The sequence below is a fragment of the Diadema antillarum genome, unplaced genomic scaffold (genome assembly GCF_040938485.1).
Source record: "Diadema antillarum isolate AM-2024a unplaced genomic scaffold, OU_Dant_1.0 scf00000069, whole genome shotgun sequence".
Lineage (NCBI taxonomy): Eukaryota > Metazoa > Echinodermata > Echinoidea > Diadematoida > Diadematidae > Diadema > Diadema antillarum.
The window spans coordinates 360,527-377,761 of record NW_027270958.1 but is presented as its reverse complement, the minus strand read 5'-3'; the positions used below and the strand labels follow the sequence as shown (position 1 = coordinate 377,761).

General features: G+C 36.6%; 1 protein-coding gene across 1 annotated transcript; it reads right to left on the bottom strand.

The window, feature by feature from the left end:
- Positions 1-2,874: 2,874 nt before the first annotated feature.
- On the bottom strand, positions 2,875-16,561 carry LOC139716725 (cyclin-dependent-like kinase 5). Its single transcript, XM_071628255.1, has 8 exons — positions 16,443-16,561; positions 12,212-12,300; positions 11,221-11,406; positions 8,465-8,560; positions 6,500-6,671; positions 4,957-5,087; positions 3,991-4,071; positions 2,875-3,091 (listed from the first exon to the last, which is right to left on the bottom strand). The coding sequence occupies exons 1-8, from the start codon at positions 16,477-16,479 to the stop codon at positions 2,999-3,001; spliced, it is 885 nt and encodes a 294-aa protein (XP_071484356.1). The 5' UTR covers positions 16,480-16,561; the 3' UTR covers positions 2,875-2,998.
- Positions 16,562-17,235: the final 674 nt, after the last annotated feature.

Here is a 17,235-nt window from a genome sequence, read left to right as displayed (position 1 = left end):
TTCAATGCTTATTTGATGAAAATTGGCTTTGAAATGGCTGCGAGATACCCAAAACAGAGCAATCCTAATAAAAGGTACATGGGACCCACCTTTCATTGCAATTGCTTTGTTTTACTTTGTTTTTGGATGTCTCAGCCATTCCAATACTGATTTTCATCAAATAGACTTTGAATTCCTCCTAGAATGGTATGCTCTTGTATCTCACAAGTGGTTTCTTGAGATCTCTCAAAAAGTTCAAGTCCAATCCTCATCTCCACCAATACTATACCATCCCTTTAATTCATCTCATGTTGGGTTCTGTCTGTAGTTTTGGAACTCAAAGGACAAGTCCACCTTCATATACATAAGGATTGAGAGAATGCAGCAATATGAGTAGAACATATCAGTGAAAGTTTGAGGAAAATTGGACAATCCATTTAAAAGTTACGCATATTTTAAGTACATGCATTTGCGCAGTCACTGCTGGAAGAGAGGACTACTACAGCGTATGATGCCACATGCGTACAACTATATATTAAGGAGAATAAAAAGAGAATTTCACAAAACTTTACATTTTGAATCAAGTGCACATTTCTTCGACTTGCTACTGACGTATGTCAAGGGTAATATTGTATTCCCCCGCCTTCTGAAAGAGAGAAGTTGAGTGTTCTTTTGTTATGCGAGAAAAATGGAAATATGTTGAATTTTCTTTATTCTTTCCTTATGTCGTTGTACTCATGTGACATCACAAGTTATAGTAGTCTTTTCATCCAGCCGTGACTGAGCAGAAACTTCAAAAATTCATAACTTTTGAACGGATTGTCCGATTTTGCTCAAACTCTTACTAATGTGTTCTACTAATATTGCTGCATTCACTCAACGCACATGTCTATGAAGGTGAACTTGTCCATTAACTATTCTCAAATTGAGTGAAATGGTACTCTACTGTATGTTCAAGTTAACTTCATGGCAAAATCAAACAAAGGTAGCAGTTTTGTTAGAAGTTTGACATGAAGAAAAAAAATGCTACTGTGAGTGATGAAGTTTCACATTTCTTGTGCAACAGAGGTATCAGTTGCAATATCCTATGCACATTAGCTTACGCAATGTGAGCACCACATGGCCCCTATTAGTTTAGGCTGCAGAAAAATATACTTTAACAAAGGACCTATGCAGTACAAATGCATCAACTGACTAGTAGTGTGCTTGGTACATGTATTTTGTGTCATCATAGTTCAAGTACCGTACACTTCTATGTACGATGTATAGGCCACATTCACTAGTTTCTTATGCTGATACAACTGTACATGTAATGAACTCAGGATGATACAAGAATATCTTTTATGATTTTAAGTTTCCAGCAGAGAATATAAAGCAATATTCTTTACCAGAACTGTCCCAAGTAGCACTGTACACACTTATTGCATTTGCATCCCAATCCACATCACCACAGAAGAAAACTGTTCAGTCTTAATAATACACATACTGTAGTTCTTTATTATACTTCTCCATACATAGAGCACAAAACTCGGTGCACAAACAAACATACCTTACCAACAATGATTCTGTACACATAGATTTTTCTTTTTGTTTAAATACCAGTAGAAGCAAATCACTGTACATGAATTTTATCCCCACATCACTGTTTCTGGAATTGTGTCAAATTTAGAAGTCTTGGCTGTCTGTCTGAACTCCTTAATACTTTAAAAAGGAGCGCACCAATCAAATACACTGGTTCGTCACAATCTGAAATGGCTGCCAAATTTAAATACCAGGTACACGCCCCCAAAAAACAGAACAATGAAAAAAAAAAACCAGCATACCAGAAATCAGTTGCACATTCAAAACACAGAACCTAGGACACTCTAACAAGTCAAAAAAATTCTGTTTTGTTTTCAACATGCAAAAGAATGTTAATGATGTACTGCACAATAAATCTCCCTTTCATACTTGAACTGTGTTGGAAATTAAACACGTTCCATCACACCTGTGTATTCAATTCACAACATTAACAAGAAAACAGTTACTACCACTCAAATGACATTCACAGTTATTGGCAAGTTGAATTTGGACCGTAATCCTCCACCGCTCTTTCATTCTCATCAATTAATATGTGGCTGCAGTTTGCCCTTGAAATATATACTGCTTTCTCATATTCATATCTCAGTCATACCTCTTGTCATCTGGGTGCATAATAAATATCATAATAACTGTTATAGATCACATCATTTATTTTTCTCCTCATTCTTTGTGTAATGGGAAGTACTGAACTATTACTATCTTCATCAATAGTCTGATAAAACTCTGACATTTTTAAAGTCTGTGTCAAACCCTCAGTGCACACATAATTTAACTAGTTTTGATTCCTGTGTTTTATCTTCAAAACCAAAACCAATGAAATTCCAAATACATTTGGTACAGTACTCTGTACTCTTCAATATGAGGTTACAGGACATTGTAAGGTGCAGTAGAAATTTCTTTCATCATGCATGAAATACAAGAATGCATACTATTTTCTCATTTCCTGCACGCTTAAACCAATTGCAGAAAGGTGAATGCTGATTGTTTTATCTATTCTGTTTCATTTCTGTTTCATTTCTAGGTTGATGATATGGATGCATTTTTGCATATTTTTCCTCTTTACATTCTGAAGCATGAAACATAATTTTCCCAGCAAGTATGCAAAACAACACCATCAGCTTAAGAGGAATGTCATCTTCACTGATTTAATACAAGCAAGACAGTTTCGAACAGAAAACAGACGAACATGCTATCATACACACAGTCTAATCTGCCATGGAACGCCATGTATGACAAGACACACCTTGACATAAACATACATTGTATTTCAACTTTGAAACAAAGTAAACCTTGAGCTGAATAATATGGTATATATATTTTTGCAATGCTTGTTTTGGGTGTCTTTCGTTTTTCTTTTGTAACTTGCTCTTGTGTAACATTTCAAATCTTGGATGTATGATGGTCTCCTTGACTACTGAAAGTTGTAATGCTGCCCCCTCTAGTTGATCACCGAGTTGAGGTCAGCGAAATATGCATGCATGAGCCCCTCCTCAGCGGACATACGTAGAGCTGGGTTGCACATCATCAGGCGCTGAACAAACAACAAAATTAGAGAAAAACCAGAGAAATTCAGTAAGACAAAACAGAGGTTTTGGACAATTAAGAAAACTTTAAAGAAACTCAATAAAAATTTCAAATATCTAATTTATCGCAAAAGACTGCACAGTAACATGTCAGTAAGACAGGCAACGTGGATTGAGAAATTCTTGCTTTACCAAGAAGGTGAAGTTCATTGTGCGGCTTTTGCTGATACTCTCCATAAACAGTAAGATTGCATGTTCGATCTGTATCAAGTCTGTACCAAGTTGAAAGAAGGAAGCAGCCCGAGATTGAAACCCCTCACCTACTGCTTACTGGACAGCAGCGCAACCAACACCCCTGAAACCATTTCATCATGGTATTGACATGATAAAGTTGGGACAAATACCCAATGCTTCAACTCACCTCTTTTCTTTTCTTTTTTATTCTCTCTGATCTTATTCATAAAGTATTAGACATAAGAGAATGCTCAATAGAGAGAAAGAAAACAAAACCTCGATAGTCCCCAATGACCGCCCCCCCCCCCCAAAAAAAAAAAAAAAATGGTGAGTCTTGCACATGACTACTGTTACCCCGTTGAGGACAGACTGATTTTGCAACAACATAAATTTCCCATAGACCCCTGCCCGAATATACTTGGGACTCCTCCTCAACGGGTTACAGTGGAATTTTTTCGCAAATTTTGTGAGACCAGAAACCAGCACAAAAATAACAACATGTGAATTTTTTAGCACTAATGCATGTTTTGATTCCGCAGAATTAAAAACACACAAAGTTCCTCACACCCTTGAAAATATCCACTTTTACAGTATACAGTGCTATGTGAGTACTTCACCCCTTCCTCTACTCTGCTCTGGTCCTGGCCACGTACACCCCTACTACTGGTCTTACCTGCAGCAAGTCACGTCCAGTCGCTGACAAACTAGGCACAACCGATGCCAGTGGTGTTGTGACAGGGTAGATGGGATATGGCTGTGAGTATAGACGACAGAAGCATTCAAAGTTCACATATCAATTTAAAAGTGAATACATCATTTTACTGAAAAATTTTCCCAGTGTATTGTGGCAATAGTACTTTATCGACAGTTAGCTAATTTTATTTCTTTTTTTTTTTTTGCACTTAGTAATTTTCAAATACTGTAAAATGAGGAATGTTCGCGTGCATTTTAATTTCGCGAGAGCCAAGATTCACGAAATTAAAATGTACGCGAAAGTTCTTGTCTACACTATATGCATAGAGTGTTAGAGGCAACTCGCGAAAATTTAATGCTGCAAAAAAGGCTGCTGGCTCCAATTCGCGAAAATTCCAAGCCACAAAACTATGGTGCTTTACAGTAGTCCCAACTGCCATTTTTTTCTTTCTCTCTCTGTGTGACAGTTAATAATATCATGACTATAGTCAAGATGTGCTTTGTGAGAATATAAGCACCTCTTTCCTTTGTTGAAAATCTCTTGCTGTTATACACTAAAACATGGTGGCAACTACAACACGGTGGCAATCTCTAGATTGCTTTGCTTGTCCGTTGTTAGCTCCATTGAGATCATTTTAATCTTTTTTAAAACCTATAAATTAATGGTTTTAGGCACTTACCTAGTATCATTGACATGATTTACATCAAGTGTTTTAAGGTAATACCTTAAAACACTTTGCAAGGATGACCCATGGCTGGTATCAAAAGAGTTAAAGGATGACTCCTTGTCACACTTCCTGGTATGGCTGTATGTATGTTTGCTTATCCATGCATCTGTATCTATGGTTATATATTTATACATAATTATATATTATTATATTTATCCATATATTCAGATGCGGTACACATATATGATACACACACGCAGGCTGACACACATATACACCTTGAATTCAGGCAGCTTTGAGATCCCCGGCCATGTGTCTTCAGTTGAAGTACCCAGTAACTTAAAGATCCTCTTCAGCTGATCTTCAACGTCATTACCAGGAAACAGTGGTCGCCCTGCATTGGCCATCTCTGTGGGAGGGAAATAAAGGATCAACAGGCAAGTTGACTATAGTTTTCACACGTCCGTGAATATTTCTTTGATCTCTGAAGCCACAACAACAACAAAATTCAGTAGGTTAGTTTCAGAAACATTAATTTCATCTTCATGGATTCTTGACCCCAACCCATCCCATGTCTATTCTGGTTGCAATGATCATACACAACTCCAAGTGTAAAAGTGGAAATTTTTGCAATGTTTAAATTTTCGCGCATTTAGCGCAACCAGAAAAGAGAATTCCACAAAAATTAACTTTTCTAGCATTATGAAAGAGCACGCGACTAAACGTCTTCAGAAAGCAGAGGGAATAATTGAATACCTGAATATACGAACGACCAAGTCCATCAGAGAAAATTTGGGAAAAATGTAAATGAGTAAATAACTTCCTACTGCTTTTAGTGTTTTCAGTTATTGGGATGTTATTCATACAAATTTGAATGTAAAACGGTCACTTGAATGATTATCTGTATCTGCATGACTTCATAAATGGTTTCCAAAGACATTAGCCAAATTTGGACTATGGTCATTCTTATATTCAGGTATTCAATTGCTACCCTTAACATATGTCAATATCAAGTTGATGGAATGTGTAATTTTCATGAAAAATGACTATTTTTTTGGTGGAATTTTCTTTATATTTTCTTTGGGTTGTTGTCCACTCATATGTCATAAGCTCTAGTAGTCTCCTCATCCAGCGGTTCCAACACCAAAACTTTAAAAATTCATAACTTTTGCATCGATTGTCCGCTTTTCCTCAAATTTTCACTGATGTGTTCTACTAGTATTGCTGCTTTCACTCAATCCACATTGCTCTTTGGGTTTGGGTTGCCTTTAATGTCTTGATTCTGCGGAATTAAAAACATGCAAAACTCTTCTTAACCGGCCAACGCAAACAATTAGTCACACAAAAATATCAACTTTTACAGTACATGTATATCATACTGTAAAAGCTGTTATTTTGAAGTACAGGAATTTTCGCGAATGAAGATGTCACAAACATTTTCTCGATTCATGTCATCATGATATTTTTATACATTGTTACAATTCTTTACTGAGTTGTTACTACTGTAAACTTGGAAATTTTCGCAGTGGTGAAATTTTCGCGCATTTCGCGCAACCAGAAAATAGCGCGAAAATAAAAACACGTGAATATTTTAGCTTGCCATATGAAACCATGCGTGATGTCTTGATTCTGCAGAATTAAAAACACGCGAAACTCTTCTTACCCGGCCCAGCGCGAAAAATTAGTCGTGCGAAAATATCCACTTTTACAGTATTTATAAATATCATTCCACTGTTTATCACAAGAAAGCAATTAAACAAAATGAAAGGCTGTTGGAATTGACTTTTCTCTTTGGTCAAGAGGGTAAGAGGACTGCAGCACCTGCAAAAATGCATCCGGCTGACCACATGTCAATGGACGTGGTGTAGACCTTGGCCCCAAAGAGGACGTCCGGGGGCCGATACCAGAGAGTGACTACCTCTGCTGAGTAGCAGCGCACCGGAATGCCGAAAGCACGGGCCAGGCCAAAATCAGCCAGCTTCAGTTCTCCATTCTATAGGGAATGTGTAAAAGAGCAGGATGAATTTAACAATTTACATTACTCTTGCACATGGGCTTCACAATCACAGCAATCTGTTTTTATCAGTTACATTCTCTTTGGAAGCTTTGTCTCAAATGCTGTCAAACGCACAATATGTATATTAGTCTCCTATGTTAAGTAAGCCTCTGATAGAGTCCTCCAATAACAAAATTATGGATTTGATATTCACTGATTTGACAAAATGGTTTAAAAAACTGCTCTGGTTTGATAGGTACGGTAGTTGGTCCATCATGTGTGTAACATGGTGCATCAGTGAATCTGGGGAGACACTATTGGATACACGTTTTATGTACCAAAAGATGCCTTCCTCAAAATTGCAAATAAGAGTCTATTGTGTGCAGTTAACATGACTTTCTGGATGTTGCCTTTGTGGTATATGTGACCCAAATATCAAATAGGTAAGGGGTATCAAATTAGGATACCAAGTATGGCGGTGCCATTATCATTAGGCTAATTCATAAGTTTTGATTGACAGGTCTGAACATAGAGTGTTCTTCAATCACTGTGAAGGGTTCTACTTCACACGGTTTGTTTTACGGGCTTGGCAGTTGTAACAATATCCAAGGTTAAAAAAAAAAAAATCATGAGATATAATCCAAGGGTTAAAATGCATTGAGATGTGATTACAAACCTAACACACACAATAAATGTTCATATGAAGTGATTCATTTTCTATTTTGATATGCTTACCGCATTGGGGAATATTTGTTCTTTGAAAAGAGGGAAATTACAATATTTACCCATTAAACATTCTATGAAAGGAAATTTTTCCCAAATGGCAGAGGCTATTTCGCATAGGTATTTTGACAAAGAAAACAAATTCCATGAAAAGCCAAGGAAATTATCAGCTTCCGCCATATTGAATTTTACATTTTCTTGATTTAAACTACTCCTTTTCATACCTCTATACAAGACACAAACTGACTGATAATTCTCACACACTCCTAAAAACACAAAGTCGGTGGGTAACAAGCAAAACACTATCTATTTTCTATCTAAAATATATAAGCAATTTAATGCGAAACATAACAGTCATTTTGCCCCAGCAGCAAATCCTGACACACACACAATGCATCCTATCATATGTTGGACATTTACGCTAATACTCGCATGGTCACAATTGTTGTATCTTTTATTTTATTCCACTTTCAACTGATCACTCTGAATCTTCTATTACTTCATTAAAACAACATCCTATTTCTTTCTAGCTTTCTTTTTTGATAACTCCAATCCATTTAGGGTGTGGTGAAGCCATATATCTCAGATGGAAAAGTGGCCCTACATTGTATGACGAGTAATCACACCTAGAATATTATGGACATGTGGATACAACTGCACACATATTTTTACTAAAGAAGGAAAATATTCTTTTTAACACCATAGACACAATTACCTGGTATAGCACTGAAACTCTTTATTATAGATCAAATGAATGCATGAAACTCTTATGTGATACTTTCTGGATTTTTTTTTAAGGGGGGATAACTTTTTTTGTTTTGTTTTGTTTTTTTGCAAATTATGTTATTTATATATTTGCTCAGTTACTATAGTGCCTGCAGTCACAAAAGGCAAAAGAAATTGTAAAGCTAAATTAAAAACTGCCAATCTCTAGGAAAACTAATAAGTGTGGACTGCTCCTATTGACAGTCAGGGACAAATCACACTTTGAAAAGTATTGAATGGTCAAAACATATGTTATAAATGTAAATGGCTTAATAAAGCATCTTAAAGTGGTTATATAATACCTTGTTTATCAGGAGATTCTGTGGCTTGAGATCACGATGGAGTACATGGTGACTGTGACAGAAGGCTAGGCCCCTCAGTAGCTGGTACATGAAGGACTAGCACAAAACAACCAGAGGAAGAAAAAGAAGACTATAAGAATTAACAGCTCAATATGTCTATTTACTAATGTCTGAAATTCACGGATACTGTAAAAGTGGATATTTTTTTTCGCACTCAGCCAGGTAAGAAGAGTTTCATGTGTTTTTAATCCCGCAGAATCAAGACATCAACTCCTGGAACCTATGGCAAGCAAAAAAAATTCACGTGCTTTTAGTTTCGCGCTAGTTTCTGGTTGCGTGAAATGAACAAAAATTTCCACTTTTACAGTATCTGACAAGGGATGTGGTATTACACAAGCTACTCTGTTCATCTGCTACTATCCAGTACCCTTTGGTACTCGGAATGCGGTTTCCATGCATTACATGTTACCATGTCAGACATTGCTCACGCAAGTTTTCTGGGTATCAGAACCAAACACTGTTATGAATGGTATGCATAGTATGTTAATTTGGACCCTGTTGCATTTAAAAGAAATTAAAAAAAAACAATCAAATATGCAGTCAGAATTTAAATCAAATGTAAGTCAGATAGTAGCCAATGAGAATGGAGTATTCACTGACATTAATATATGATTTTCTGACTAATGTTTGATTTCAACTTTTATGCAACAGGGCCCTGGTCTGTTTTGATTAAAAAAATAACCTATAACATTGGCTCCACATCACAACATGAAGAACTACATGAAGGACTGTCAAAAACTGACAAAGACATTGGCAAGAGGAAATTAAAACATCTTTCAGAGCTCTCTATATTGTGTTCTCTAACTACACAGAACAAAAGTTGCCAGCAAGGTCATGACCCTTTATTTCCATGCAGCACAAGATTAGCATTAGGCAATATCCTAGTCAGGTTAACAGACCTGTGCATAACATATGGAAACTGGTGAGCTTTCACACATGTTCTGGTCAATGTAAGAATGTCAGCAAGATAGAGACACACATGCTACAATACATACTTGTAGTTGCCATCAAGCAGCACACTATTTCATTGTCTTCCTTTACAGTGTCTCACCAATAAGAATTAAATAATTGCCAGACAAAGAATGACCTTGTTCAGTCTCCTAAAGTTCCAAATATCATGCATACCAATCCCCTTTTCTGGTTGATCAATTTTAACATTTCAAATATTATGCATACTATTAAAATGATTGTTCATTGCAGCCAAGGAACTTGCCCCAAAGGCCTATAGTCCATGGGCCAGGCCAGATATTGGTACCATCTGAGGTGGCAAAACCTTTTTGGTGTCATTTTGTTTGTCGGGCATAGATATGCTTATCAAGCTATGATAGCATTTCCAAATGAGTAGCTTAGTCATAATAAATGAATTTTTAACCAATTTGGTCTCGTTGTTATATCCCTATACTTCTGAATCGAAACTAACCGCTATACAAAGAAGAGCACTGTCTTCTGTATGTTCCACAGAGCTGTAAAATGTAGCTCTGTGGAATGTTCACAGGTGTTCTGTTGTAAACGCGGTGCACTTAGTCTTTATTCAAGGCAGCGAAGGGAATATCCAAAGGTTATGATGTCCACAGCGCTTAGTCTTTATTCTAGACGGCGAAGGGAATATCCAAAGCGTATGATACAGTGTATATCCTTTTATCTAAAAACAGCAACAACAACAAAAGCAATTCCTCATTAATTTTACCGTATTTTTCAATTACTTATCATTTTCCAGCGAAAACGCTACGGTGAAAATGCTAATACCACGCCAATGTCGCTTTATTTCCATCCAACAATATAAGATAATGCAAAAACGATGTACTGGTACACTACGATACATTATAATGAATAATATTGTAAATGAACAGAGTGATTTTTGTTTAAAACTGATGTATTTGCTGATAGGATAGTATAAAAACAGTATAGATAATCCCTTTTATGAGGAACTTTAGATATGATAACGGTACATTGGTCTAGATAAAGACTAAAGCGCACCGCGTGACAGCTGTGGACATCATAAGAACCCTTTGGATATTACCTTCGCTGCCTTGAATAAAGACTAAGCACACCGCATTTACAACAGAACACCTGTGGACACTGAAGACAGTGCTCTTCTTTGTATAGCGGTTAGTTTCGATTCAGAAGTATAGGGATATAAAAACGAGACCAAATTGGTTAAAAAATCATTTATTATGACTAAGCTACTCATTTGGAAATGCTATCATAGCTTGATAAGCATATCTATGCCCGACAAACAAACTAACACCAAAAAGGTTGTGCCACCTCAGGTGGTACCAACAACCCATTTTTCGGGTCTTGGCCCATGGACTACTACCCATCATCGCAACATCGAATGAATGCAACTTGGATTCATTCATTCATTCATTGAAATGTTTTTTGTAGGAACAGGTGAACTGAATATTGCACACGGGATTACTCAGCCAAATGAGGAAAGAGCAACCGTCAAGTTGAATAAATAATTTATCTATTTCTTTTTAATTTATTCATTGATGAGATCCGTAATGCAACAGCCACCTGCCTTATACAGCCACCAAAAAAATTTACCCTCCCCCTCCTCTCCACCTCCCCCCCCCCCCCCCCCCAAAAAAAAAAAAAAATGCCATGTTAAAGATCCTGCATATAGCAGCCACCTGTCTATAATGGCCACTGTTTTTGCTCCCCTGGGTGGCTGCTATAGACAGGTTTGACTGTACCTTCACTGTGTCAGGATCAATCTCTCCATTGCAGGTGTCAAAGTACTTCTTGAGGTCCTGGTCACAGTACTCAAAGACCAGAGTCAGTTTCTTCTCGCTGTGCAGGACGTCGTAGAGCTGCACAATGTTCTTGTGCTTCAGCTCCTTCAGCAGACAGATTTCCCTCAGCGCTGAACTCGGAACACCCTGGCAGCATTTGGAGAAAAGACAAGGATAAATGAATTTTACACTTGCTGCAGCAGTACTCAATTCATAACATATGATTATCTACATTCATCACTTTCCATCTTAATGATGTAATTTATAATCCTCAATTCAAAATTTTCAAAATTCATGCAAGACATCTAAATAAAGTGAACGTATCACAAACAGTAGATCAATGCTGGATGCAGCAATGGGTGCTAACAGTGGCATTAATTCACTGAATAAGTGTCAAATTAATGTTAATTTCAAAACAAAGCAACTACATACTTGCTTCCATTCTACATATCATCCATTCACAGAATGGTTCATTTCTCAAGTGCTTCATGGTAACAAAATAATGGGTGGTACTTTTAGGATAAGCAGTTTATTTTCATTATATCAAAATTTTATCATAGGCAACTAAACAGTAAAGTATATATCCGGACAACAATTTTAGGACCTGAATTTTACTTCGTTGTACAGTGGACTCTCGTTATAGTTAAGTCCTCGGGACCAGCCGTTTTCTTTCATTATATCGAAGTTTCGCTATAACCGAACACTTAAACAATAGAAATACTTAGAGCGGATAATGTTGTGGCCTGAATTTTTATTTCGTTGTAACCGGAATTTCATTAACCGTGTTTGTTATAATGGGAGTGCACTGTGATAAGAGTTTTTTGGTTTTTTTAATTAACTGTGTTCAATATAACAGGAGTGCACTGTAACTCCACAGAGTGTGAGGTGAAATAAATGCAGGTTTGAAGGCAGATTGTTGTTTGGCTCCTGAATCCTGACCACCCATGATTACCTCATCGTCATCATCCAGTCGCACTCTCTTCAGTGCTACGATTTCCTGAGTGTCGCGGTTCTTTGCTTTGAAAACGGTTCCATATGTGCCTGGACAAAAAAACAAAGATATTTGGTTATCTCTCACAACAATTCACTGTAATACACACAGATTTTCTATCAAATCAAAAGACTGCTCCCTGATTTAAGCAACCTGGAAAAGAAGAAAGTAGTCTTGAATGATTGTAGCTAACAGGCCTTTAAAAAAAAGAGAGAGAGAGAGAGAAAAAAAATGAAGTTCTTAAAAAAAAAACAACAACCTGAAACTAAGACAGACAGATAACAAGGAAGTTACAAAGTATACATGTACAGCGAAAGGGAAAAATGATTGCGCTGTTTAAAACAACTTCATTACCCAGTACATGCAGCATGACCAATGTAATGCCCATTGGACATCATCATAACCCAACTTCTGAAAAGAAATCGGAAAGACTTCCTTATAATGCAAATATGGTATGCCCCTCCCCCCCCCCATTTCGCCATACTATCTTACACATGAATCCATGCACTCACTTACATATGACAAGTGGTGGGATGTACAATGGTATTGGGGGGGGGGGGGGGGGGAAGCACATAAGATTAAGGAAGTCTTGCCAAGAAATAAATACGGTCCCAATTCAGATAACATTTACCAGGTACATTGGACCCTGCTATCACGGTAAATTACCATATCAAAATATAAATAGATACTAATTTGATACCTTGCTTGTCACTATATAAACTGAACTGACACAAAACATCTTGCAAATTGTAGAGCCATTCTGATCAATATCAACAATGACATGACAACCGACTGAGAAGGAATCCCTCCAATGGGCAATGTCATGATTCCGAAAAAAAAAACAACTAAAAAAAAAAAACAGTTAGAGTCGGGGCACCAGTTTGCCGCAGGGGTCCACTTTGCGGCACCCCTAGGAATATCTAACCATATCTTCAAAAGTAGAAGGGTATTTTTTTTTCTAAATTGTTTTATTTGAAGAGCAACTGAAGAGCTTTCTTTTGATACCAGAATCATGAAATAACTCGGATGATGGCTTTCATAATTCTAATTTAAACCGTCTGTGTCACGCTGTTTTTAAAAAAGTATGACTTTCTTAACAAAACGTTAAGATTTTGTTCTGTTGTTACTCAACCACCATCATCCCTTGTTTGTATCTTAAAATCTTACTATCAAAAGAGGCCTGGCATAGTAAGGATTCCTTGTGTAACTCAACTGTGTTCAATATTCTAAAATTCCATTTCCTTTGTAAGTTTTGAGGATTGCAACAGTGACCAAAATGTTGGGGATGGGTCCGGTTTGCGGCACCCCTTTGGGATTTACACACATAGCGCTATTTTACATGTCAAAATGGGAGGAAATTGATGAAATACATGCGATCTTGAAAAACTATGAAGTGTTCTAACAAGCTGAAAACTAGTTGGACCATCAAAAAATATTTTGTTTTTGCAAAATTTTGATGTTTGAAGAAATCAGGGGACCTTTTTGTGCGTGTGTGGGGTGCTGCAAACTGGACCCCCCTGCCGCAAACCGGGTCCTCTTGGTGGTTGCAAATTTTCTGCATAAAATTGATTATTATGACTAGGGTAATTGTCCACCATACAAAATTGTGATGCAGAGTCAAGAGGCCTTTGGTATGTTTGGTACCTCTTCCAATAAAAAAATAAAAAAATAATTTAATTTCTGTTGCCAGTTTTACCAGAATACTATTAATACCCTTGAAAAGGCCATAACCTGCTGCAAACTGGGTCCGCTACTCTAGACTCGATCTAGTCAATCATGTAATATGCTTTTTGGGCAGTGAATGCCTGGTTTACACCGATGCAAACATTTCACTTGGTCTTCCATAATGATCTACATAAATATATATATCATGTTGACCCTATCTAGATCTAGTGTCTCCTACTAGTAGTACTAGATCTAGGTAGGAAGTAATTTGTCCTGAAAAGTTAGTAGGTCTATTGTTGCTCAGCCACAAATTGTCTTTATCGACTCTCGTCGTTCTCAAATAGCCAGGATTGGGCAGGAATTTCTCATCGATAAGAAAATGACCTAGTCTAGATCTATTTCATGTGGTATGAAGGTTTAAACTGATATAATGAATGAATGAATGAATGAATGAATGATTTATTACCAAATTTTTAAGTTCATGTTTACAATCACAGATAATTTATACAATCATTGAGAATACAATGATAATAATACAATTAACATGAATACAAGACATGAAATAATAGAATCAAACTTATCAACAATATGAATATGAAAGTACAAACATTTACAAATTTGGTAAAAGGGTCCAACAAATAGCAACGCTAGTGGACGTTGGCCCTTGAATACAGAAGAAGAATATAATTCAACAAGAAAATTATTTACATTATAAACAAGTGCAGGCCTCGAATTACCCGGGAGGCAAAAGGCAATTTGCCGCAATGCCCTATCTACTTGCCGCAATGCCTCTCTCAAAATTACCATGCTTACTGCAACTTTTCCTTGCTGCCCTTAAAAATTTTTGAGAAAGAGTGCCCCTAAAACCAAAAATTGCCTGTCCCTAAAACTGGCAAAATTCGAGGCCTGCAAGTGTATTTACACTATGTACAAGATTAACATTTTGAAATTGATAAGTGTACTTACATTACTTATATTACTAGAATTGAAGTTTTTGCTTTGTGGATTACAAAATAAACAGGTTTATTCCAATTATGTGTATTCTTCCAATAAATTCCTTTTGAAGACTTTACAAAATTTTTACGAGAGGATGTATAACGTAAATCAGTTGAAAGATTGTTCCATATTTTAACACCTGAATATGCTATTGATCGCTTCCCTAATTCTGTTCTGACAGTTTTTAGTTTAAAATTGCACACTTCTTTGTTTCTTGTTTCGTAAGTATGGTCAATATGAGAAAAATAATATGATGCTTTATGAGGTAGGTTATCATTCAATAGATCATAGAGAAATATTCCAATTAGGTATCTTTATTCCTTAAATACATCCAATAATTTTAGTTCATACAATAAAGGTGCTGAGTGATGCCTGAAACTTTGGAATGTTATCACTCTCGACATTCTCTTTTGTAGAATCAGAATAGGATTTAAGAAAGATTTGTTTGTTCCATCCCAGACCTCCAATCCGTAGGTTATGCGACTTGTGAGGTAGAATAAAAGCATTGTATCTGGAGTAGCAGTATTTGTTTAGAGACGAAGTGTCATATTCTGTACAAAAGTCTAATTTTTTTTTTTTTTTTTTGCTTAAAACAGTGCATACATTATTGATGTGTTTCTTCCAATTTAAGTTTTCATCAATACAGATTCCGAGAAAAGATTTTGAATCAAATGACTCTAAAACGGATTCGTTAATTGACAATTGACCAAATATTTCAATTTTTCTACACCTACTTTTAAAAATCATATACAAGGTGTACTTAGATTTATTAATATTAACTGATAGCTTGTTTGAATTACACCATACAATCACATCTTTTATATCCTTACTAACATCTGCTAAGTTTATATCATGCTCATTTGTATTGAGAGTTATATGAAAAATATTAGAGTCATTGGCAAATAACCTAAAATTAAAATATGAAGTTGAATTGGGCAAATCATTATGAGAAAAAGTGTTGGACCCAAAACCCAAGATCCTTGAGGAACACCACACGAGATCAATTTATTTGAAGATATTGTTGTCTGTCTTTTAAATAATTCCTAAACCATTGTAAAGATAAACCTCGGATTCCGTAATCAGGTAATGTTTAAGCTTTTTAAGAAGAATTGTATGATTTATTGTATCAAAAGCTTTTGCAAAATCAGGAAAACTCCAAATCGTTGACCGCGGCCGCCCTTCATCAGTAAATTACTTAGAAGGGTATAGAAACTTTCTACATATCTTTTTCTCTCTATATAAATATGTATCTATAGCAAAGCAACAACCATCCCGAAGAGAACATTCGTAAAAACCAAACGAGTTTAAAGATTCTAAGGGCCCTTTTAAGGCGTTCTGAACCTAGTATCATCATCGCATAGCATCATCGACGCGACGCGACGCGTATATAACGGGTAACGGAAAGATACCAAGCACCACAGTAACATGAATATGCGGGACTGTATTCCCTTTCACCGGGCTCAATGTCATTTTGCAATTTATCCTTTACAAAAAGCCACAAGCTTGTTCAAAACATAAAATGTTCACTTACCTTCTCCGATTTTCTCGAGACGTTCATATTTTTGCATTTCCAGTCTTCTGTGCTCCGGAAAACAGCATTCGTCCACGGTTGTTTCGATCAAAACCGCGGTAGTTTTTGTTCTGCTGTGTCCTCCCTCTACTGAGCGAAAAGATTATTATGATCGATATTTTGGCTATAGCAAATTGGCGCAGCGATCGGTGGGCGGCAAAATCGGCCTCAAAATATTCAGCCCTATTCATACACGACGAATTTGTGTGTTGTTGTTGTTGTTTTTTCCAGATTCAGATTCCTGCATGCATTGTAGGATATATACTGGGATGTAGAATGCTGTACATAGCTTGACTAGGGAGCCGAAAGGCTCTAACTTAGAGGTGTAGTCCTTTCTTTCTATGTGCATGATGCAATATCCGAAGTAGTACCTTCTAGAGCCGGTGAGCCTCGTCGGAAGTCACTGAACTGCAATTCTGATTACCTGAGCTGCGCTCTGACTCCCCTAACCCTGGAGCTACATGCCTGATTTGTTAGTCTCACACCGTACATTAATTATCAACACACATTTTCAAAATAAAGAAATAAAGAAAGAAAAAGAAGGAAGTAAGGAACTAGAACGAAGAAAGAAAGGAATAAGGAAAGGGTTCCATAAGAAAAAGGAAAGAATAAAAGAAAGAGAGAGAGAGAGAGAGAACTCATGATGGGTGATGGGAACAATCAATTTTGCCTTGCGATATAGTCGAATACGTTGAGTACACAACAAGGATCAGTGAACGTATAGCCAATTTAACACATAAATGGCAATGATCAA